Source organism: Vipera berus (assembly GCF_964194415.1).
Source record: "Vipera berus genome assembly, chromosome: 2".
Taxonomy (NCBI): Eukaryota; Metazoa; Chordata; class Lepidosauria; order Squamata; family Viperidae; genus Vipera; species Vipera berus.
Genome location: NC_138203.1, coordinates 108,091,552 through 108,114,859, shown reverse-complemented (window position 1 = coordinate 108,114,859; position 23,308 = coordinate 108,091,552). Strand labels below are relative to the sequence as shown.

The 23,308-nt window shown below is 41.5% G+C and overlaps 1 protein-coding gene across 1 annotated transcript; it reads right to left on the bottom strand.

Annotated features, from left to right (window-relative positions):
* Positions 1–1,271: 1,271 nt before the first annotated feature.
* On the bottom strand, positions 1,272–17,837 carry MIX23 (mitochondrial matrix import factor 23). The gene is made up of 5 exons (XM_081318165.1): positions 17,765–17,837; positions 9,794–9,919; positions 6,811–6,957; positions 2,793–2,852; positions 1,272–2,070 (listed from the first exon to the last, which is right to left on the bottom strand). The coding sequence occupies exons 1-5, from the start codon at positions 17,813–17,815 to the stop codon at positions 2,020–2,022; spliced, it is 435 nt and encodes a 144-aa protein (XP_081174291.1). The 5' UTR covers positions 17,816–17,837; the 3' UTR covers positions 1,272–2,019.
* Between the last annotated feature and the right edge of the window lie 5,471 nt (positions 17,838–23,308).

Here is a 23,308-nt window from a genome sequence, read left to right as displayed (position 1 = left end):
CTATTTTACATTGCTTTCTGGGCAACCAGTCAACTCTTTGCACCATTACTTTAATTTCATTACGTTTTACAAGCTCACTAAATGAAATAACAAAAAAAACACAACCAACTTCATAGCAATCACATAACACACTGACAAATGTCCTCCTCTCAGCTTCAATACATGACATCAGTAACTGAATTCTACTGTGATCTGATTGGCTCATTGTCAAAACAAGATGACACCTGATTGGCTCTCTAAACAGTCATGCTCATTGGCTACAATCAGATGAAGGAAAACTACCTGATATCAACCTAAGCAAGTTGTGCTTCCTTTTTTTGGTTATTTGGCTATAACTTTTCGTAGAATACAGATAATTGAACAAACTTTGTTGCATTACATTCTTGATTAAATTATCTTTCCATTGATATATAATTTTAGGGTGCTACTCCAAAAAAGTGGTGTTATTAGCCATCAAACCCAAATGTACTTTTCCCAAAATGTTTCCACAATTTTGGCCACCACTGTACATGCAGCGGAATATCTCAAGGTTCTATCAAGCTATTTAACATCTTCATAAATGATTTAGATAAGGAGACAGAAGGGGAACTCATCATATTTGCAAATGTCAGGCTGAGGGAAATAGCAAATACTTAATTGTCTTAATATACCAAAGGATCTTGACAGACCTGAACACTGGACCTATCCAACAAAATGCAATTCAGAGCTGAGAAAAGTAAAGTCATACATTTAAGCAAGAAAAATCAAATACACAGGTATAAATTAGGTGGTACCTGGCTTAATAATTAGTGATTGTGAGAGGGATCTAGGTGTCCTAATGGATAAACCCTTAAGTATGAGCTGGCAGTGTAGTGCAGCTGCCAAAAAAATCATTCAAGCAAGATGTGGAAATATGAACGATGAAAATATAGTTGGATTGTATAGTTTAGAAAACCAAAATGAAGCAAGAGATTGGCTTATCTATTTCTGTAACTAGCAACAGCAATAGCAATAGCATTTAGACTAATATACCACCCCATAATGCTTTATAGCATTCTCTTGGCTATTTACAATATAGAAGCATTATTTGCATAATGCCCCCAACATTCTGGGTCCTCATTTTACCAACCTCAGAAGGATAAAAAGCTGAATGAACCTTGAGCCCGTCTGGATTGAACTCCTGGCTGAAGGCAGAGTTTTCCTGCAATATTGCACTTTAACCACCACACCACCAGGGATCCAATGATTTCTTCATAGCTAACACTGTCTTCAAACAACCAAAATGATGCTTCTATAAATTATCATACACTACTATCACATTCAGAAATCAAACCTTGAAGTCCATATTCATACAGAACATTCCAAAATTCAACCTTACTAATTTCATGTGTATGCTTTATTAAACAAAAATTTCTAAAGGTGCTAGGGACTGGTTCCATGGGGGGCAGTTTTTCCACTGACTGGGGAGGCTTGATTTTGGATGCTGCCTGGATCCCATGCACGTGCAGATGGGGCTTTGCTCAACTTGCGCGGCTCGGTTCCTGGAGGGCTATGGACTGATGCTGGGGGTTGGGAACCCCTGCAGTATAAGACTCTCACATCTCTGAAACATGCCATCACAATGTGATGTGATTACACTCGGATTATACATTGTTGGTAATTAGAAAAATGTTTTGTTTACCTTCAATATTTCTTGGAGTGTAAAAAGATCCTACACAATTAGCAGAGTATAATGCTGTTTTATATGTAAAAATCTCCAGGTACATGAGCATGAATAAAAGTAAAGTACATTTGCTGCTATATCAAAAGAGGCCAAATATGTGACATAACATTCCGTCTGAATATTTTTAATGTTTTTTTCCTCATATGTCTTGTACAAATTAACAGTTGGTTTATCTTTATTAGCAAAATCACTCATTGTACTAGATCTCGTGGGTATCATTTTTCAAGAGGTCCCATGCATTTTGTTCCATGTTTCTTTTCCAGTTTATTTGCATGACTGAAGACCACTTTCAGGGAAATCTTTCCCCCTCATTTGCATTATTGTGTCTTTGGGGGCTTATAATGAGTTCTGCAGCGTTCATTAAATATCTAAAATAGCAAAACAGAAAGTTGATTGATACAAATGTGAATGGATCCAAGTATCTAAAAACCTAATTAGCTACTGTGCTGTAAAGCAGTAAAGGGAGCCAAATGTAGGTGCTCAGAAAAACAAAACAAGTGATATCTAATTGTCCAGGTTTGTAGCTTTCAGAATAAAAGGGTTGAAATAACTGGCTGAAATATTTCCACACATGGCGGGCAGAGGTTTTTATGACAGAACCATTCCAAAGTTCTGATGTTAGTAGCCCTGTCGTCACATTATTGCAGCCACATGATCTTTATGGCCAGTTGCAGTTCTGTGGTCATGTGACAGGATTTGCAACTTTTTTTTTGGTTAGAAATCAACCTTTTCAGATGGTTCCTGGCAAGTAATGCCTGTAGGAATGCATTGACTTGCTTAATGAATGTGGTGTTCGCTTAACAATTGCAGTGTTCACTTAAGGACTGTTGCAAAAAGGGCTGTAAAATCAGGTTGGTCACATGGTGTCTTGAGTTATGATTTATGATGGAAGTTCTAGGCTCCATTACAGTTGAAGACTACTTGCATGCACTATTTTGTATAGTCACACTGAAGAGAGTATGTGTCTATGTAAGATATTTCTATCTGATTTTCATATTTGGATTTAACTTCTCTGTCTAGTCTTCTTCCCCCATCAATCAGAGCCTTAATATGGTATGACAAAAATTCACAAATTAGGACTGTTCCTTACCTTCCAGCTTCTGTCATTTACCACTTCTTCAACATTTAACTCTGACTGCATTAATTTCAACTATGAGAAAGAGAAAAGAAGAAAGGATTTAGAGACTTAGCATAACAGCTGGGACTGACCATGAGCAGACAGATTGTATTTTTTGGATAAAAATATTAAAAATATACTTACAACAGATTAAAATAAAATATTTAATCAAGTTTCCTCACCATTCAAGAAATAAATCTTCCTATGAAAAACTTGAATTTCATTGTAGAATATTGGGGAATTAAATATTAAAAGTGTAAGCATTTTCTAGATATTTAGAAGAGAACAAAGCTAAAGCTAAAATTCATACTGGTGAGAAATTAGAAAATCTTTTGTCTTTTCACCCCAGCTGAAAAATTGCAAAAACAGAGAATATACTTTTGAATGGGCTATTGTAATGCAGTGAAAATTTGATTTACCAAACTTTAATGCAACAGAGTTTATCTAATTTGGCCATGATCTGCAATATTTGCATGGTGATGTCATCAAGCAAATGATGCAAACTACATTATTTAAATCAATTTATTTCGGAGGCATAATGATGCAATGACACAAATAATTACATCACCTGGGTGATGATGTTATCATATAGATCGGGGGTGTCAAACTGCCGGCCTGTGGGCTGGATGCATCATGGCAAAACCACACCCACCCCATTGCCGGCAATGGAAAAAAAGTCACAATATGTTGCGACACGTCATGTAATGTTGAGAGTTTGACACCTCTGTTATAGATGATTTAAATCCCTACAATGACAAATTCTTTATTCAACATATGTCCTTGAATATGTCCTAATTAGCTGTTAAAACAACCAAGACTTTTTTTTAGTAATAATAGCAGTTAATTTTAATTTGATCTTGGTGAGTCAAGACAACAAAGTGCGTCCAATTACATGGACAGAAATATAGCAATGTATTATTAAATCCCATCATTTCACATTTGTCTTATAAAAATTTGCAGATTCTGATGTCTGAAATTACCTTCATATGGCAAGGATCTAGACAGTAGAGCCTTATTTTTTATCCAGTGGACCCCTTTGCAACTCTTTAGGAAGAAACTGAGGGCTCCAGCTAACTGTTGGAGTTGCAGTGCTCAAAGTATGTTAGTCGCCTTGCTCTGTACTGCTCTCTTCTGGACAAAAAATAATTTCACAATTCGTTCTGTTTCAGGAAACCTTTTTTCTTTTGTCAATACTCAGCATCTTTAACAATAAATACTATACCAAAGGTTTTGGAAGCCACCAGAGAGCAGCTGAAATGAATACAGTATATTTTAAGATCACAAAAATTGCAAAAAATTGATAGAGCATGGAAGTTTCCAGTCTTTACTATCATTATAGAAGAGACTGAACCATTTACCTGTCTTTCTACATCTAAATGAGCATCACAAGGACTGCTCAGAAATGTAGATGCATGATTTATAGGTTAAATTTTATGTTTGCTTTCCTTTGAAACTGGGTTTGACTTCAGCTAGCAAACATTGTCTCTTGAGAAATCTATATGCGGGTCAAGAAGCAACAGCGAGAACTGGACACGGAACCACTGATTGGGTCAAAATTGGAAAAGGAGTCCGGTTAAGGCTGTATACTGTCACCCTGCCTATTTAACTTATATGCAGAGCACATCATGAGAAAGGCAGGGCTAGATGAATCAAAAGTTGGAATTAAAATTGCCGGGAGAAATATCAACAACCTAAGATATGCAGATGATACCACTCTAATGGCAGAAAGTGAATAGGAACTAAAGAGCCTCTTGTTGTGGGTGAAGAAGGAGAGTGCAAAAGTTGGCTTGAAACTTAACATTAAGAAAACCAAGATCATGGCATCCGGCCCTCTCAATTCCTGGCAAATAGATGGGGAAGAAATGGAGGTAGTGACAGATTTTATTTTCCTGGGCTCCAAGATCACCGCAGATGGGGACTGTAGCCAAGAAAATTAAAAGACGCTTGCTCCTGGGGAGGAAAGCCATGGCAAATCTAGACAGCATACTAAAAGCAGAGACATCACCCTGCCAACAAAAGTGCGTATAGTCAAGGCTATTGTCAGTTGCAATGTATGCAGTGAAAGCTGGACCATAAGAAAGGCTGGGAGCCAAAGAATTGAGGCCTTTGAACTATGATGCTGGAGAAGACTCCTGCGAGTCCCTTGGACTGCAAGGCGATCAAACAGGTCAGTCCTAGAGGAGATCAACCCTGACTGCTCTTTAGAAGGCCAGATCCTGAAGTTGAAACTCAAATATTTTGGCCACCTAATGAGAAGGAAGGACTCACTGGAGAAGAGCCTAATGCTGGGAAAGATTGAAGGCAATAGAAGAAGGGGACGACAGAGAATGAGGTGGCTGGATGGAGTCACTGAAGCAGTAGGCGTGAGCCTAGATGGACTCCAGAAGATGGTAGAGGACAGGAAGGCCTGGAGGAACATTGTCCATGGGGTCGCGATGGGTCGGACACGACTTCGCAACTAACAACAACAACAAGCAAACATTAATAATAATTTAATTATTAATTTATATTACCAGAACAACTTTTGTACACATTTTCACAAACAAGACTTAATTATGTATGTTTAACAAGACATATTTATATATGTAACACAATATCAAATTGTGTATATGTGTGTGCGTTTGTGTCTGTGCATATATATATTTTGCTTAGTACGTGAGAAAATTATAATAATGGTAGATTCCTAATTTTTTTCTCTCTGTATGTGAGAAAGACAGTCTTAACTCCTTCAACTAGTTGAATCAGTCCCTACATTTTTGGAAATAGTTTGCTGTAGCCTGTTTCCTATGGCTGAGAGAGGGTGATTGGCTTTGTACCTAAGATAGGGCTAGAACACAGGGTCAATTCCGCCCCCCCCCCCCCGGGTAATACTGTTGTATTAACAAGCTGATCTTGGCTGAAGAGGATCAGGCTTGATCAGTACTTAGAATGAATCCCCAGGGCTCAAAGCAAAACTCGGATGTTGAACTAACATTCTGGAATATGTCAAGGCAAGTCCATATTGTGGCTGAGATAACTGCACCATTATGAAGACGCCAGGAGTCGAGCTTCAACTGAAAAAGATGTTGCCTTATCTAATAATACAATCTCTGCAACAGCCAGTTTGTCAATTCATGATTTCTATTTCTATGTGTTTTCTCCAGTGAAGCATGGGCATAGAGAAATATTTAATGACAGATACATCATTAAGAGAGAACTGGTCCTTTTCTAGCATTAGAATGATTATGTCAAACTACAGATATTATTTTTGTAATTTTAAATGTTTTATTTTCCTGTGACACTGCTGGAAATCAATTTTCAGTCATATTTTATACCGTGTTTCCCTGAAAATAAGAACCAGTCTTATATTTTTGTCTCCGAAAGAGGCACCAGGTCTTATTTTTTTGGATGTCTCACCCGGTTACCTTAGGACCGCCGCAGCCAGGCCTCCCATACCCCAACTCCTGTCATGCCGCTGCTAGAGTTCTTCTGCAGCCACTTGAAGCCGCACGCCATGTGGCGCATCGCACTGTTGCTGCCACTCTCAGGAGGATGCATGGCTCGTCGCGCTGATGCCACCGCTCATGACAGGAGGCTGTGTGGCTCATCGTGTCAGTGCTGCGAACAGCTGCAGTGAAATTGGTGCAACAAGCCACATGGTCTCCTGCCACGAGTGGCAGCACCAGCGCGCCAAGCCGTGCAGCCTCCTGCGAACGGCAACGGTGCAATGCGCCATGTGGCATGCGGCCGCAGAACTCGGGTAGCAGTGCAACAGGTGTCGGGGCATGGGAGGCCTGGCTGCAGCGGTCCTAAGGTAAGCAGGTGCGGGGAACATGGGGCAGCTCCACCCTCCTACCCAAGCTTGATTTTTACTTGTGTGCCTCACCCCAAAACTAGGGCTTATTTTGGGCATAGAGCTTATATTAGGTGCACGCGTAAATTTCAAGCTAGGGCTTATTTTCAGGGAAACGTCGTATGATAGAACTCAAAGTAACCAAATTCTGCTACTTACTTTTGTCTGCTCTTTCCTGAGTTGTTTTAGTAAAGTTATGTCATCCGGAGATTTCTTCCTCTCTTCCTGCAGACGTTTTACTACATTAGAAGTTTGGGCAATACAGCTTTTGATTATTCTCTCCCTACTTTCATGAGCTTCTTTCAACTAAATAGACAGTAAATAAAAACAAAGAAAACCAGATAAGCAAGCAGTCCAATAATGCGTTAAATGTTAAAAGCAGAAATTAATGAGGTTTTCATCAAATTACCACTTTCTATGCACATGTAATGGACATAGCAGAAGAGCTTCTTATTATTCTTAGCGCTTTTTGTTCATAGCTCGCCCAGATACTGTAGCTATTAAATAAGTGGTTAGCAGCAATCCTTGTCATTTAAAAATACAGAAATTGGCAACCACTTACGCTCACTTTCTTTAAAAAAGGGGGTGTGGCAAGGGTTCTAAAAGGAGTTTTAATTAAACTTTCCTTCAGTTGTATGCACATTCAATTGCAATGCTCTCTGTTCAAACTTTTCCCTATTTCGTAGTCTATGAAATAGATCGTATTTTTATTTATGTAGATCTACTTGAGAAATAACCAATGCTGTGTTTAGCTACCTTAAATAGGCATGCATTCTGAAATCAAGAGGAAATCTCCATTCTCTTGGTCATCATTTTTCCTTCTTTTATCTACCAATGGAGATGATGAAACTGTCACTCTTATACAAGTAAATAAAATGCGACTCATGAATTTAAAGCAATTGAAAATTTGATGTTATCTTCCAAGCATTTTTCAATATAATGACAACCAATTATCTTCCATTTAGATTCCAGAAAAACAATTTCTGAATTCCTGCTATAACAATTTAATAGCAAGCTTACCAAATCTCACAAATCAATTAAGCAGGACAAAACAAAAATATTTTCCATGGAGTGTAACATACAATTGCAGTAAGAGTATACATCCCAGTTCCTCTGGAGTAAAAATATAGACATTTTGCTGGTTTACAATAATTACAAAAATTTCAAAAAGGAAACAGATATTTTGCTTTAAAAATACTTTGAGATGAACAAAGGTTTAGTGCTGTCAAATTATTAGAATGTGATTGACTCTGGTATTGTGCCAGTCCCTCTTAAGGAAGCTTATATTGGCATACTGTACTTAAAGAAAGTCAACATGATGCCCATTGTCCTGATTAGCAGGATGGTGCCAACCTCTTAGTTGCTGCCCAATCCAGGGAAAAGAAAGAGAGTTTTAAAGGGTTGAAGAAAGTTGCTAGGTTTGTACACCCATAACTTTCAAAGCACCTTTTTGTAACTAAATTAGAAACTACTGATTGTAGGCCTATTTATTGATAAATGTTGGTGTTAAAATATATTGTTTTCAATGTTTAATATTCAGCTGTAATCTGTACGGGCTGATGGCAGTCTACAACAATAAAACAATATAATAACAAAGCAATATACTAACTTCTTCATTCCCCCAAGTACTCCCTGGGAAAGCTACTTTTCCTGCTTACAGAGCGCTATTAGGATATGTGCCGATTTGATCTCAGGAATTATTCCGTAACATTGGGGTTGCAACAAAAAAACATCTTTGTGAGCCTGTGCCTCTTTTAATGTTTTCAGTAATGGAGAACTGTTAATGGGTTTTGTTGGGGAGCAAGCGCCATAATGCAGATTCCTCTTGGAGGCAGTGGCCCCAAAGATATACTTAGGAGCCAAGCCATCTAAGGTGTTAGACAGCACTTTGAATTGTATTCAGAATCGATGGGCAACTAATGCAGGGCTCACAGCACAGGCATTATGTGGATGTGATGACTGCGAGCTCCACATTTTGCACAAACTGCAGTTTCCGGTAGTCTTCAAAGCAGCCTTTTATATGACATTGTAGAGCAATATGTGCATGAATGGGCCTCTCTGGTCACGACCTCCACCTGCCTACCTAGATGTAGCGAGGTATCCAGGAGAAAAAAACCCGCCCCATCGTATAATTGGTCCTTCAAGAAGTGGAACACCCCAATCTTTTTTTCCCTGCAAGAAGTTGGAAGGTCTGACTGAACTTTTTTTTTAGTCCCACGAACTCTGTTTCAGCAGGAGAGAAATGCGCTAGAGTTGGAAAGCAGTGTTGAAATTTTTTGCTTTTGGGAGAGAAGTGGCAGGAAACAGGACTGCCATTTTGAGAATGGAGAAGGGAGATGCAGGGAGGCAAGCAAGTGCTCTGCTCTGCATCGCTGCGCAGAGCTGCTCCGCTCCCTGTTCTCTGCAGTGGTGGCGATGGAGGGCTGGCGGACGGAGGCAGCAGGGGAGGCTTGTGCTGCCCAGTTCTGGCGCAAGCCATGCGAGTGTTGGCAGAGGAGGTGGCGGCTGCCACCCAGCAGGTAATCTGTGGAGCGAAGTGTGAAGAAAGCCCCTCCAGAGGCGAACAGTGGCAGCGGAGCCTTTTGCAGTTACTCTCTCCCCCCCGACTCCAAAACAGCACAGGGGGACCAGGCCTACCCCACCCATCCATCCTCAGTATGGTAGCATGGCAGTCTGGCTCGGGAGGGGAGTGAAAGAGAGCAAGGAATGGCCTGGCTGGGGGGAGGGGGGCTAAAGGAAGCGGGTATGGGGCACATGGGGCAGCTCCAGCCCCCTCCCCCACCTGCCTCACCTTGTTGTGGCAGCAGCAGTGCGATGTTCTGTGCGGCCTCCTGCCCCTTTGCAGCAGCCAGGTGGGACAGAGTGGGCGGGGTGCTAATTAGGATTTATTTTTGGAGTAGGGCTTATATTAGGCCTACCCTAAAAAATCAGGATAGGTTTTATTTTCAGGAAAACATGGTAGATGACAGCAAAGAACTATAGAAAAATTCTCAACCTTTGTTGTCATCTAGTGGTCACCTAGATGTTGGTACTCCCAGATTTATAGCACTATAAAATGCCAATAATTATATACACTTGGTGAAAGCAAAATCAGGTTTTAAACGAAAGAAGCTAAATGAAGAGGAAGGACAAATATATTTACCGAATGATGAAGTTCTTCACAAGTTTGCCTAGCATCAACTTTTCCTGCGAAAGAAGCTGTTGGAACTGTAGTGTTTAATTCATGGACTATTCTGTCATCAATTGTTCTTGTTACCCTGAGCATTTCCTGGGTGGGAGGGGGCAGGGGAGGAAAAACTTAGACTTAATGTTGCAAAATTTGAATTAAAAAAATAAACAGTATATTAGCAACCAGATCAAGTAATATATTTTTGAACCATATATTTAAATTTCCTGGAAACCTGCAAAGTACTATACATGTTGGTTGTGCCAGATTCCTAAAATAGATCATAAGATTGAAAGGGAATCTAAAGTCTTTTAGTTCAAACTGCCCAGGGCAGGAATCCCCAGATCAAAGCCATGGTCAACAAAAATGATTTTGTTTGAAAATTTTGTGATGCTTTTTACTGGACAGGTCATTTGATTCATTCTATGAAAAGAATAGCAAATCAAGTTGTGGGAGTATGCTTTAACGCCTACAATAACTTCGTATCTTAAAAATATATTTGACCTGGAATTCAACAAGCTGGAATACATTTGTAGGCTACAACTTAATTCCTGAATTCATACTATATCAAACATTTGGTTTCTGCATGTGTAGAGTTCATATTTCAATTTTATGGGAAAATGTTATGGGATACCTAAACCAGAACAGATTCTTCATAGCATGGATGAAATATAGCCTATAATTGTCCTTCATGATTTATACTCTGTTGACCATGGCTTTTGATATTCATTCTTAGCTTAAAGCTTAATACTGGTTTTTGGTTTTTCAAAGCAATTTTCAAAGCAAAATAGGCTATCTATAACTAATTAATTATATTTTGAAAAACCATAACTTCCAAGAATTTTTTTTACAAAAATCTGTAAATTGAAATGTAAAGCTTCTACCCAACTGGCTCTTGTTCCACCCTTCTTCCATAATACAAGAAAGATGCTGAGGAATTGGAAAAAAAATCCATAAACAAGTGACAAATATTATGAGGGGCTTGTGGCTAAATTCTGTGAAGAATGGTTAAAGAAATTGAGCACATTTAGCTTAAAAGAGAAGTGGAGACACAATAGCAGTCTTACAACTGAAGGACCACCTCCTGAGGTTATGGGTGCTCCATCACCATTGGACAGCCATTTTTTTCTGGGATGGTCTGAGGATTCTTCTCCTGAGTTGGGACTTGCACTAGACGACTTCCAAGATCCCTCCCAATTGTACAATTCTATTCACTGTATTTATAAAGTACATTTCTCAGGGTTAAGCTAGCCATGATTTATTCATTCAGTTTTATAAGTTTGTATAGTGCATTGAACCATGAGTTATCTACATTGGCTATTTACCTAACCCAAAAGGGTAAATTAATTGGCTAGTTCATGATTCAAGATGTTGTGTGGACATGCTTTGTCACAAATAAATCTGATTGAACATGGATGTATTATGGAGAAACCAACATGAATGTCATTAGTGTACACATGACATTGTACATCTGCATCCATCTATATCTTCTTGCTTGTTGATGTCTTCTCCTTCTGCTATCTTATCCTGATGGTATTCTTTTTTCTACTTATGATGCCTCCTTCCCCTACCTCTTCATTTCAGGGACATGTCATTCTCCATATGTGCTCTAATACTAACATTCTCAGAACGGGAGGGAAATATGTTAAAATCCATCCTACCAAACCAGAAATTCAATGATGGTAGCCTAGCTCTTGTTAAAGCTGCTGTCTATCTAACTCAGCTCTCACTGAACAGGAGTGAATTCTCCACCCTCATGTTTATTTTTTTTAATTTTAATTCCATTTATATCCCGCCCTTCTCCGAAGACTCAGGGCGGCTTACAAGCTTAGCTGAACATGGGAATACTCTCATACAACTCATTTACAACTCATTTATTGAATTTAGAATAAATCATCACCCTGATTGGTTTACAACAATTTCAAAATACAATAAAACATTCAGAATAAATTAAAGTTAAAATTGTAAAAATAATCCTGACAATGTCACAATTCACTTCAAAGCCCTCTGAAATAAATTGATTTTAACTAGGTTTTGGAAGTCTAAAATCAAAGAAGCTAATTTCACTTCCAGGAGAAGCCATTCATAAGCATTATGATTTTGCCAGAGAAATGATTATTTTTGAATTGTGGCCTTCCTCCCTAGCAGCAGTTTCTTCCAGGGGAAACATTTTAGGAAGCATGAATCTGGTTGAAAAGGATCTAGATAATTGGCTTTCTCCAGGGTACTTTGAAGATGAATCAGCACCACCTAGTTGACATTTCCTAAAAAGGGAAGTTTGGAAAATGGGTGACAGTTCTCAAATAGTTGATTCCAAAGATGACCTCTTAAGGAAAGGCGCATTACAACCCCTTTCATGTCCCAATCTTTTCCCCAAAGGAGCCAGAAGAGGCATGGATGAAGTGATAGGGACCATGCTACAAAATCTGACTTAGAGTGCACTGGTCAAAAGGAGTCCTAGACAACTGTATTGGTCAATACTGTGAATTCTGCCTATATGGAGTGAAAATCTCACCAATTCCATTTTATATATTCTGAACAACTTTTTCAACAGTGTTACATAGTGGCCAAGAAGGCATCTAGTCATTCTTACCTCTCTAGAAATTTGACATTCTAACAATCACAGGCTAATAGCTTATTGATGAAATAAGAGAGAAGTAATGATGCTTTTATTACCATAGTAAAGGTAAAGGTTCCCCCGCACATGTGTGCTAGTCGTTTCCGACTCTAGGGGCCGGTGCTCATCTCCGTTTCATAGCCGAAGAGCCAGCGCTTGTCCGAGGACATCTCCGTGGTCATGTGGCCGGCATGACTAGACGCCAAAGGCGCACGGAACGCTGTTACCTTCCCACCGTAGTGGTCCCTATTTTTCTACTTGCATTTTTACATGCTTTCGAACTGCTAGGTGGGCAGAAGCTGGGACGAGTAACAGGCGCTCACTCTGCTACGCGGCACTCGGGATTCGACCCGCCAAACTGCCGACCTTCCGATCGACAAGCTCAGCGTCCTAACCCACTGAGCCACCGCGTCCCTTTTATTACCATAGTGTAAGCTCAAACCTGAGGTATACCCATGTTTAATTAGATTCACTCCCAAGGCAAGAATCGATACAATATCTTCCATATCCATATCACAGGATTAAAGTTCAAAAGAAAAGATAAGGACTAGAGTTTTGGATTACATATCTAAGACTAGTTCATTGTTGCTGTGGCAGGTATGAATTTCATGGCTGATTTCAGCCTGCTGTCTAGGGCAGGGGACGGCAACCTGAAACAGCCACTCGGAACCGGTTCCCTCACAAAAGGAAAAACTGGGAGCCGCAAAAATGTGTGCACATGCACAGAACAGGATTTGACTGAAGAGTGGAGCCTAAGGTGAGACATGCACCCGCCCTGCCCCCTCTGCTCTCAATTCACTCACGTTTTGTTTGCAAAAGCTCTCTCTCTCATTCACTCACACTTTGTTCAAAAAAGCTTCCCTCTCCCTCTATTCACTCACATTTTGCTTGAAAATGCTTCTCTCTCGCTCTCATTCACTCGAAAGGCCAGCCACAGTGCCTCCATTGACTTCCATGGGGACGCTTGGCAATGAAGGGAATGATTGAAACCGTTCCCGGTAGTGCTGCTACTGCTAATTTTTCCACTTGCTGATTGGTTCCGATGAAACCGGAGAACTCCCAGATGCCACTGCTGGGGGTGGAGGAGGCTGCCCGGGTTCGGCCGTAGCGAAAACTGACAACAGTAGTGGTGGAATCAGCGGCGAGAGAGACACTGGAGGTCTGCTACATCTCCGTCAGCCTCCGCCTCCCCGCAGAAACAAATTCCTGTGCCGGCCCCAATGGCAGCAGCGGGCCGGGCAATTGCTCCGGTAGTGGCGGCTGCTGTTGGGGCAGCCTAGTGCACTCACTGAGAGACACTGGAGGTGCTCCAGGCCCGGCATGGGGCCGCCGCGCTTGCTGTCTTTGGCGGCTATGGCAGCACCACCTGCCTGCCGGGCGTAAGCAACAGGAAAGTGGCGGCGGGGATGGCTGCTGTTGCAGCAGCCTAGTGTGCTCAGCAAGAGACGCTGGAGGTGCTTTGGCCATAGCAGAAGCCGACACTAGCGGTGGAGGTGGCAGCGAGAGAGACGCTGGAGGTCTGCCGCATCTCTGTCAGCCTCTGCCTCCCACGCAGAAACAAATTTCCGTGACAGCCCCCATGGCAGCAGCGGGCCTCAAGGGCCGGGCAATCGCTCCACTGGTGGCAGCTGCTGTTGGGGTGGCCCTCGTGCGCTCACTGAGGGACGCTGGAGGTGCTCCAGGCCCGGCGTGGTAGCCGCTGAGCTCACCGTCTTTGGTGGCTGTGGCAGCACCGCCTGCCCGCCGGGCGTAAGCAACAGGAAAGCAGTGGCAGCGGCAGCAGCTGTTGCAGCAGCCTAGTGTGCTCACCGAGAGAAGCTGGAGGTGCCCCCTTCTCTCCTCTGCCTGGCCTGAATGAAGAGGAGGCGAAGGCAGCAGCTCCACCAGCCTCTGCCACCCCCTTTTCTCCTCTGCCTGGCCCGAACAAAGAGGAGGCAAAGGCAGCAGCTCTGCCAGCCTCCACCGCCCCGTTTTCTCTGCTGCCTGGCCCGAAGTGGCTTGGATTTGTTGCCAAGGTCAGCAGGCCTGGCAGGCACCGCGGGGGATCTGCCGCCCGCGGGATGACCAAAAGGCAAGGGCCGACAGGGGAAGCTTCCGAGACCCCCGGCGGACCCCTAGGCTAGCAGAGGCAGCGGCGGAGCAGGGCGAGGGGAGACAGGCAGGGAAGGGGCAGGGAAGGGGCAGGGAAGAGGCAGGCCCGGGGCACCCCGAGACTGGCCGCCCCCACCCGCGCAGCTGGTAGAAAAAAGGCCCACTCACCTTTCCAGTCCTCCCGTCGCTTCCTCCGCTGCCGCCACGTACAGTCCAAAGAAGCAAAGAGGTTGTGGGCAGTCCCACAAACGGCTTGTGGGCAGTCCCACAAACCAAAGAAGTTCAACCAATCAATTCAAACTTTGCGAAGTTTTTTTTTTTTGGTGAGAAGTTTGAATTGATTGATTGAACTTTTTTGGTCCCACTTTTTTCCCCCGGAACTGCACATGGCGGAGGAGGACTGGGAGCCGCAGGAGATGGCTTAAAGAGTTGCATGCGGCTCCGGAGCCGTGGGTTCCCAACCCGTGGTCTAGGGAATGGAGAGGTAAATTTCCCAACCCTCAAAGTGATTCCAACTCTAGCTGAGATACAAGATCAAGGAGACTGGAGAAGGATCCAACTAAACAGCAGGATCATCAGGATGACACACAGCTTATCTTTTTAATACACTATAATGCTGTGCTTCCCAAACTTTTTCCTTTATTACCCGAAACCATTTATCAGAAAGTCCTTTTTACCCCATATAGATAAAACACTTTTAAGTAAGGGGTTTCAAACTGCCGGCCCACAGGCCGGACGGGTCATGAGGAAACCGCGCTCACCCCATTGCCGGCAATGGGGAAAAAGCTCCAATATGTCACGTGACGTCGTGAGTTTGACATGTCTGCTTTAAGTCAATCTAAATACGGTATCCCTGTTGTGATTAGGTTTATATGTCATTATCCAAAAAAACCCACTTTTATTCAACCTAAGTTTGGGATGCACTGGTGTAATATCTAGGCATTCACATTCTATAACCACAGAAGTGAGTCTCTGGTTACAAATAAGATCAGTAACACCTCTCCTGGGTTCATGGAGGTTGCTTTTTTATGTGGCTGTATCCATATTTTTTTTAAAAAATGTACTCTTTTAAAAATTGTAAACTACATTTTGAGTCAGGTGCCTTGAAATTCAAGAAAAAAAATCTGGAAGGAAATTCCTCAGAAAGATGATAATACCTCATCCAGTCAATTTTGGTAATGCAAATCAGTAATAGAAAAAATAATTACAATGCAGCTATACAAATAGTACTCCTGAAGGGGTACATTTCTTTGCTACTGCTACTAGACTGAGTGTTATCACTCATGATGGGCTGTCCCTTGTTCGACTGCTGAAAACAACCAAAGACTAGGGGGTCTCAAAGCAAATCACAACTGGTTCTGGGATCAAGTCTGAATTTGTAATTAATGCAGTATTTTGCCATTACAGTAACTGTGGACCCAACTATGGCTTAACAGTTGTTGTTCTGCTATACTTCATACAATTAACTTTTAGACCACAAAATAAAGTAATAGAATCTTGTCATTCTGGTTTCAACAGTCATAATTCCCATTTTTGTCCTGACTAGCCCTTTTATCCATTACACTAAACAGATAGTCCTTGTTTAGTGACCATTCAGTTACAACAGTGATGAAAAAGTTTGCAATTGATCCTCACATTTACAACCTGTAAAGCTGAAATAAGATTGTAAGGACGTTCATAGTTTACTTATTGTTCACTTTTAGTAACAACTTAGTTGCTGGTTCCATTTATGGTCACTAAACCAAGGATTGCCTGTATTTATTTCTAAGGACAATGGTTTCAATCCCATGCCTACTTTAATCTAAAGAGGCCAACATTCCAGGTCTTGTGCTAATATTTCTGGTTATTCTGTTACTCCAAGCAACAGCAGCTACCAGCAAAATGGAGGGAACATAACGGAACACCAGCAATGACATGTTCCTCTCCAGCAATGATGTCTGTGGCGCTGTGTTGAAGCAGCATCGGAATGCTATGAAGACTTCTTTATACTAAAGAAAAGGATGTCTGCTCCCTCATGTAGGTAGGTAAAATGAGGACCCAGATTGTTGGGGGCAATAAGCTGACTTTGTAATAATGCCGCTTGGGGGTGTGTGTGTGAAAGCCCTAATAAGCAGGCATATACATAGAATGAAGGCTACTGCTAAGCTTGTAAGCCGCCCTGAGTCTTCGGAGAAGGGCGGGATATAAATGGAATTAAAATAAAAAAAAATACCTCAAGACACCACCATTCCTGGTGAAGCCCAACCTTTTCATTCTGGGGAAGCGATTCTAACCCTAACCCTAACCTCCTATATTCAAGAGTAACAATCTGAGTCCTGTCTCTACTGGGCAAGTCTTCCATGTTCCACAACTATAATGAGAGGCTGCAGTTCCAACTGCAGAAGCCAAAATGTTCCTTCTGTACATTTTTTCTTCTTTTCAACATGATTAAAATAACAGAATGAAAGAACAAGATTATATTTTCTATGCCTTTGCAAATATTTTAAAATCATATTGAAGCTCGCGTAAGAATTATTACATAACTTAATATAACAGAAAAAATGTGTAAATTAACTTTTTTCCTCTTTCGTTTGTTCTATTTTGATTCAGAATTTTTCCATACTTTATTTTGCTGCTCACTGGACTCGATAATCTCTCAGCTCCCTCAGATAGCTCCTATTATCTGCCATTCGCCCCTTTTCTTTTCGCGAGACAAAGGAAGGCTCTGATTTTGACATTCACCTTTCTATTACGGTAGGGATCCCCCCCAAGGTCGTCCGGAGAGGCAAACCATTCACCCTCTCATCTCTTCCTTCCTGCAATGCAGGACAGTAATACTGATCTATTGTAGAGAAAACTACAAGGAAGAGCGTTTCTAAAACCTCGAACACAATACACCCAGGCAGGCATCCCTCCACGCGCGTGCGTGGCTCTCGGGTGTGCTGGGCAATGGGAATCTTTTTCAGCCTCCAGGAACGCACGCGGGCTCTCCTTCAAGCAGCCCGGGTCCAGCCCCTCCGCCGCCCCCCAAACGAGCCTCCTCTTCTCCGCTTCACGGGTGGAGAATCAATCTCTCGCCGTCTGCTCCACGTTGCTGTTCCCGCCCGTCCCGCTCCCCCTCTACGGCGCGAGTAAAGGTACCCGTCCGGTTCCCCAGAGCGAGGAGGCGAATCAGTGCGTGCCAGCCGACCGCGGGGAGGGAGACGTCCCGCGCGCTTCTCCCCGCCGGGCGCCACCCAGCCTCGTGTTCATCTCCGTACCTGAAACTCAGCGAAGTCCTCGCAATTTAGAGCAGAGCCGGGCGCTGCCATGTTGGAAAGTCTCAAGGCAACCAATGAGAAGGCGTGACGGAGGCAGGCCCGCCCCTCCTGCTCCTTCGCCGCCCCAAGAGCCAGGCTTCCGCGGAATCCCGAGCCGGGCCGGAAGTCTTGGGCCGTCTGTTGCGGTGGCCGCCGTGCTTTTTGGCTGTGCCTGGGTGCTGATGGCCAAGGGCGCCGGGATGCAGGTGGTTAGAGGTCTTGAAGTCGTCACGTAGTTACTGAGACCGATTTTAAAAGCAACAGCAGCCGCGTTGGAGGTGAAAAGCAATACTTGCAGCCGGTTCTTTTCGTGGGGCAGTTTTCTTGGGATACAGAGTTATTTTGAAGCTTTAAGGCAGGGGTCTTCAAACTTGGCCCTTTTATGACTTGTGGACTTCAACTCCCAGAATTCCTCAGCCAGCCAGGGCTGGCTGAGGAATTCTGGGAGTTGAAGTCCACAAGTCATAAAAGGGCCAAGTTTGAAGACCCCTGCTTTAAGGTTCTCGTTCAAGGCAAGCCGTTTAGGAAAAAAAAATGCTCATTTAGCACGCTCTTGAAGCCACGTGTGAACCAGGGCATGCCACAAAGGGCATGCCACTGAACAGAGGTCGAAATGCATTATTCCAAACGGCTACAGGAAATCGACTTTTAGGGATAATTTTTATTTAAAAGAAACCTTGTCAGAAGTTAAGCTTCTTAAAAGCTGTTGTAAAATGGAATTATTTGGGCACTGGGTACAGCGCCAAGGACTTTGGTACTGTAAGGTCACTGGCCCTTGGCAAAACTTGAGAAATTATAAAAATCCAATCATGAAAACCGAAGCAGAGGCTTCTTAAAGGTACAGCACTTCATTTTTGATCGAAATAAGTCCTGGGTGGGAACACAATCTGAATACCGGCAGCCTTGCGTTCAGAAGTGCCACACCTTAGAAAGTTAGTAGCATTGCTTTATAAACTTCGTTAGCCAATAAGAATCAGACAACAGAATCATTACATTATAAGGAAGATATCAATCATTCCTGTACACTCCTTATTCCCTCTTTCAGTACATCCTATCCATATATATCGGGTGTGAAACTCGCAACGTAAATGTAGTAAATTGTTGAAAAAATTGTCACTAGTAAGAATATTTAGAATTTGGGGAGAGAAATAAGCTGAAATGAGCACTGTAACAGGATTTACGATAAGGCAACTAAAATGACAAATAGGATTAATGGAAAAACTACATACTTAATTGTTGTTAATCAAAATAATGAGAATTGTCTTAATCTAATGTTTTGCAATAGAAAGATACTTTGGGGAAAGGGGAAATCAACTGAAATTAACATATGGAATATAGATTATAGAAATCAATTGTTAAAGATTGTCTTATAAATGTTACCCAGACAACATACTGTTTACAAATTACTGAATGATTTATGTTTTGTTAAAAATACCAGTAAAATCTATACAAAAAAAATTAATAAAGTTGGAAGGGATCTTGGAGGTCATCTAATCTAACCCCCTGTTTAGGCAGGAAACCCTATACCAGTGATGGCAAACCTTTTAGAGACCGAGTGCCCAAACTGCAACCCAAAACCCACTTATTTATCGCAAAGTGCCAACACGGCAATTTAATCTGAATACTGAGGTTTTAGTTTAGAAAAAACAACTCATACATTAACTTCTTTTGTCTTAAAAGAAAAACACAATAACAAAGCTTTCAATGATAGAAACAACTTTTTACTGAAAGGTAAAAGTTTGCATTTGGCATGCTTTTGAACAATTCATGTGATTTTTTTTTCTGTTGTATGCTTGCTGATAATTTGTCTAACCTTGGCTTATACTTTGTACGTTTGAGAGCAACACATGCAGCACTCAGGTCTTCTGTTAGTCTGATTCTGGTGTCAGATTTGATATAACTCAAAGCTGAAAACAGTGTGCTCACTCTGGAGGCTTGATTTGGCTAGGAAGTGGCTTGAGAAATGGCTTTTTCCTATGAAACCGTAGCCAAAGAGCAAAGTGTGCATGCCCACAGAGAGGACTCCGAGTGCCCCCTCTGGCACACGTGCCATAGGTTGGCCACCACTGCCCTATACCATTTCAGACAAATGGCTGTCCAGTCTCTTCTTAAAAACTTCCAGTGTTGGAGCATTCACTGCTTCTGAAGGCAGGTTGTTCCACTGATAAATTGTTCTAACTGTCAGGAAGATTTTCCTTAGTTTTAGGTTGCTTCTCTCCTTGATTAGTTTCCATCTGTTGCTTCTTGCCATGCCTTCAGGTGCTTTGGAGAATAGCTTGACTCCCTCTTCTTTATGACAGCCGCCGAGATATTGGAACACTGCTATCATGTCACCCCTTGCCCTTTTCTTCATTAAACTACACATACCCAATTCCAGCAACCATTCCTTATATGTTTTAGCCTCCAGTCCCCTAATCATCTTTGTTGCTCTTCTCTATACTCTTTCTAGAGTCTCAACATCTTTTTTACATCGTGGTGACCAAAACTGGATGCAGTATTCCAAGTGTGGCCTTACCAAGGCATTGTAAAGTGGTATTAACACTTCACATGATCTTGATTCTATCCCTCTGTTAATGCAGCCTAGCACTGTGTTGGCTTTTTTGGCAGCTGCAGCACACTGCTGGCTCATATTTAAGTGATTGTCCACTAGGACTCCAAGATCCCTCTCACAGTCACTACTATTGAGCAAGGTACTATACTATACCTATGCATTTGGTTTTTCCTGCCTAAATGTAGAACCTTACTTTTTTCAACATTGAATTTCATTTTGTTAGATAGCGCCCAATGTTCAAATCTGTCAAAATCCTATCCAAAAGCCTATCTTCCGGAGTATTGGTTTTTCCTGCCAACTTTTTTTTTTTTTTTTTTTTATTGAAAAGTTTTAAAAATACAGTTTTCCTTTAAAAAACCCCCTTCCCCCTCCCTACCTCCCCTCCCTACCTCCCCCCTTCCCCCCCCTCCCCCCCTCCCTCCTCCCCCCCCACCTCCCCCTAACCCCCCTCCCCCCCCCGGACTTCCCAGAGCTAAATACAAGGTATATATATATAAAAAGGCAATCATAAACAACCATATACTAACAACTATAAATTCTAAAATCCATCACTCTCTAACTTATATAGGATCAAACAAAACTTAGCATTATTAAATATATATAGAAGACAAAATAAAAAAAGAAAAAAGAAAACGAAAGAAGACTTATTCAAATGCTAGATAAAACTTCTTGACCCTATACTTATTCTGGATAAACTCAATCCATTTTCTCCATTCCATAATATAATGTTCTTGCGAGTAATCTTTCAAATAGGCCGAAATCTTCGCCATCTCTGCCAAGTCGGAAACCTTTAAAATCCACTCTTGTATAGTCGGCAGTTCCTCTTTCTTCCAATATTGACCTATCAAAAGTCTTGCTGCCGTAACTAAATTCAGCATCAACTTAGAGTCCACAACTGTAGCGTCAACAATTATTCCCAACAAAAAAAATTGCGGACAAAACTTTATCCTCCGTTTAAAAATCTTCTGCATATTCCACCAGACTTTTATCCAAAAAGCCTTGACCTTTTTACATATCCACCATATGTGAAAATATGTTGCCTCTTCATCACCACACCTCCAACATTTAGGCTGATAATTCGGATACATACTTGCAAGCTTTTTAGGATCTAGATGCCATCTATAAAACATTTTGTAAAAGTTCTCTCTTAAACTTTGAGCTTGAGTGAATTTTACATTCCTCACCCAGATCTTTTCCCACGTGTCCATTGTAATAACTTCCTGAATGTTTTGGGCCCATTTTATCATACAATCCTTAACAAGCTCTGTTTCTGAATCGATCTCTATCAATGCAAGATATATCCGTTTAATATGTGCTGGTCCTTGATTTCTAATTTGCTTTATCAAATTTTCATCAGTCGTTGCAAATCCATTTTTTTGGTCTTCTTTCCACCTGGCCTGTAACTGAATATATTGAAACCAAGTCTGAACAACCTTCTCTTCTCGCAAGAAACTATATGATTTCAAGCACCAAATATTCCTTTCCAAACTTAAAATTTCCTTGTAAGTAGTCTCATCATGTTTGAAACCAGCATGTATATTTTCTATTGCGTGTTTTGGGATTGCCCACAATGGTATCTTGCTGCTTAACTTATGTCTATACTTCTTCCAAACTCTCAGCAATGCCTGTCTTAAAATATGCATCCTAAACACAGTATCTACCTTCTTATCATACAACAAATATGCATGCCAGCCAAACAACAGATCATGGCCCTCAAGATTTAATAACCTCGATTGTGTCAAATTAATCCAATCACTTATTCCTACTAGTGCAGCAGCTTCATAATATAATTTAAAATTAGGCATTTTAAGGCCACCTCTCTCACGAGTATCCTGCATAATCTTAAGTTTAACTCGTGGCTTTTTCCCTGCCCACACAAATTTATTGATACCACGCTGCCATTCCTCCAAGTTAGAGTCTTTCTTAAGAATCGGTATCATTTGAAATAAGAATAAAAATTTGGGCAGGACATTCATTTTCACTGCTGCGATCCGTCCCAACAAAGACAATTGCAATTTTTCCCAACTCTCCAGTTCTTTTTGAATTTTCCCCCATAACTTTTCATAATTATTTTTATATAGCTTTGTATTAGAGGGCGACAAAATCACCCCCAAATATTTAACCCTTTTAACAATCTCAAATCCAGTTAATCCTTCTAAGAGAGCCTTCTGCGAAACTGTCATATTTCTAGCCAAAATTTTAGTTTTCTGTATATTTACTTTAAATCCAGAAACCTTCCCATATTGTGTTATTATCTCCATCAGGTCCACAACAGAGTTCTCTGGCTGGGTCACTGTAACAACCAGATCATCTGCAAATGCTCTCAATCTGTAATCCTGATCTCCAACTTGTATCCCCTTAATTTTTTCCGAATTCCGAATCTTAACCAATAGTATCTCTAATGTTAATATAAATAACAAGGGCGATAGCGGACAGCCTTGCCTTGTGCCCTTCTCAATATTACATACTGTTGTCAAACTATTGTTAACTATAATTCGGGCAGTTTGTTTTTGGTATAATGCCCTAATCGGTTGTAAAAATTTTTCCCCAAAATCCATTTTGTCTAAAACTTTCAACAAAAATTGCCAGTTCAATTGATCAAAAGCCTTTTCAGCATCTAAAAAGATTAGCGCAGCAGAGATCTGGTTGTGCCTTTCCAAAAACTCTAACACATCAACTATATGTCTCACATTGGTTTTCATTTGTCTTCCACTAATAAACCCCGTTTGGTCCCCATGAATCACCTGTTGCAGAACCCTCATCAGTCTATTAGCCAAAACCTTAGCAAATATCTTATAATCTGTATTTAAAAGCGATATCGGTAGTTTTTCCTGCCAACTTTATGTTGGCTGCAAATTTGATGAGTTCCACATCTATCCCCTCATCCAAATTGTTGATGAAGATGTTGAAGAGCATTGGACACAGAACAGAGCCCTGGAGCACCTGCACTACAT

Excerpts from the sequence above, each read along its gene's own strand:
- MIX23 (XM_081318165.1), bottom strand. The coding sequence starts at position 17,815 with ATGGCAGCGCCCGGCTCTGCTCTAAATTGCGAGGACTTCGCTGAGTTT. Across the intron at positions 6,958-9,793 it reads GTGAAGAACTTCATCATTCG|TTGAAAGAAGCTCATGAAAG; the intron begins GTAAATATATTT and ends CTGTCTATTTAG. Across the intron at positions 2,071-2,792 it reads TAAATGACAGAAGCTGGAAG|ATATTTAATGAACGCTGCAG; the intron begins GTAAGGAACAGT and ends TTGCTATTTTAG.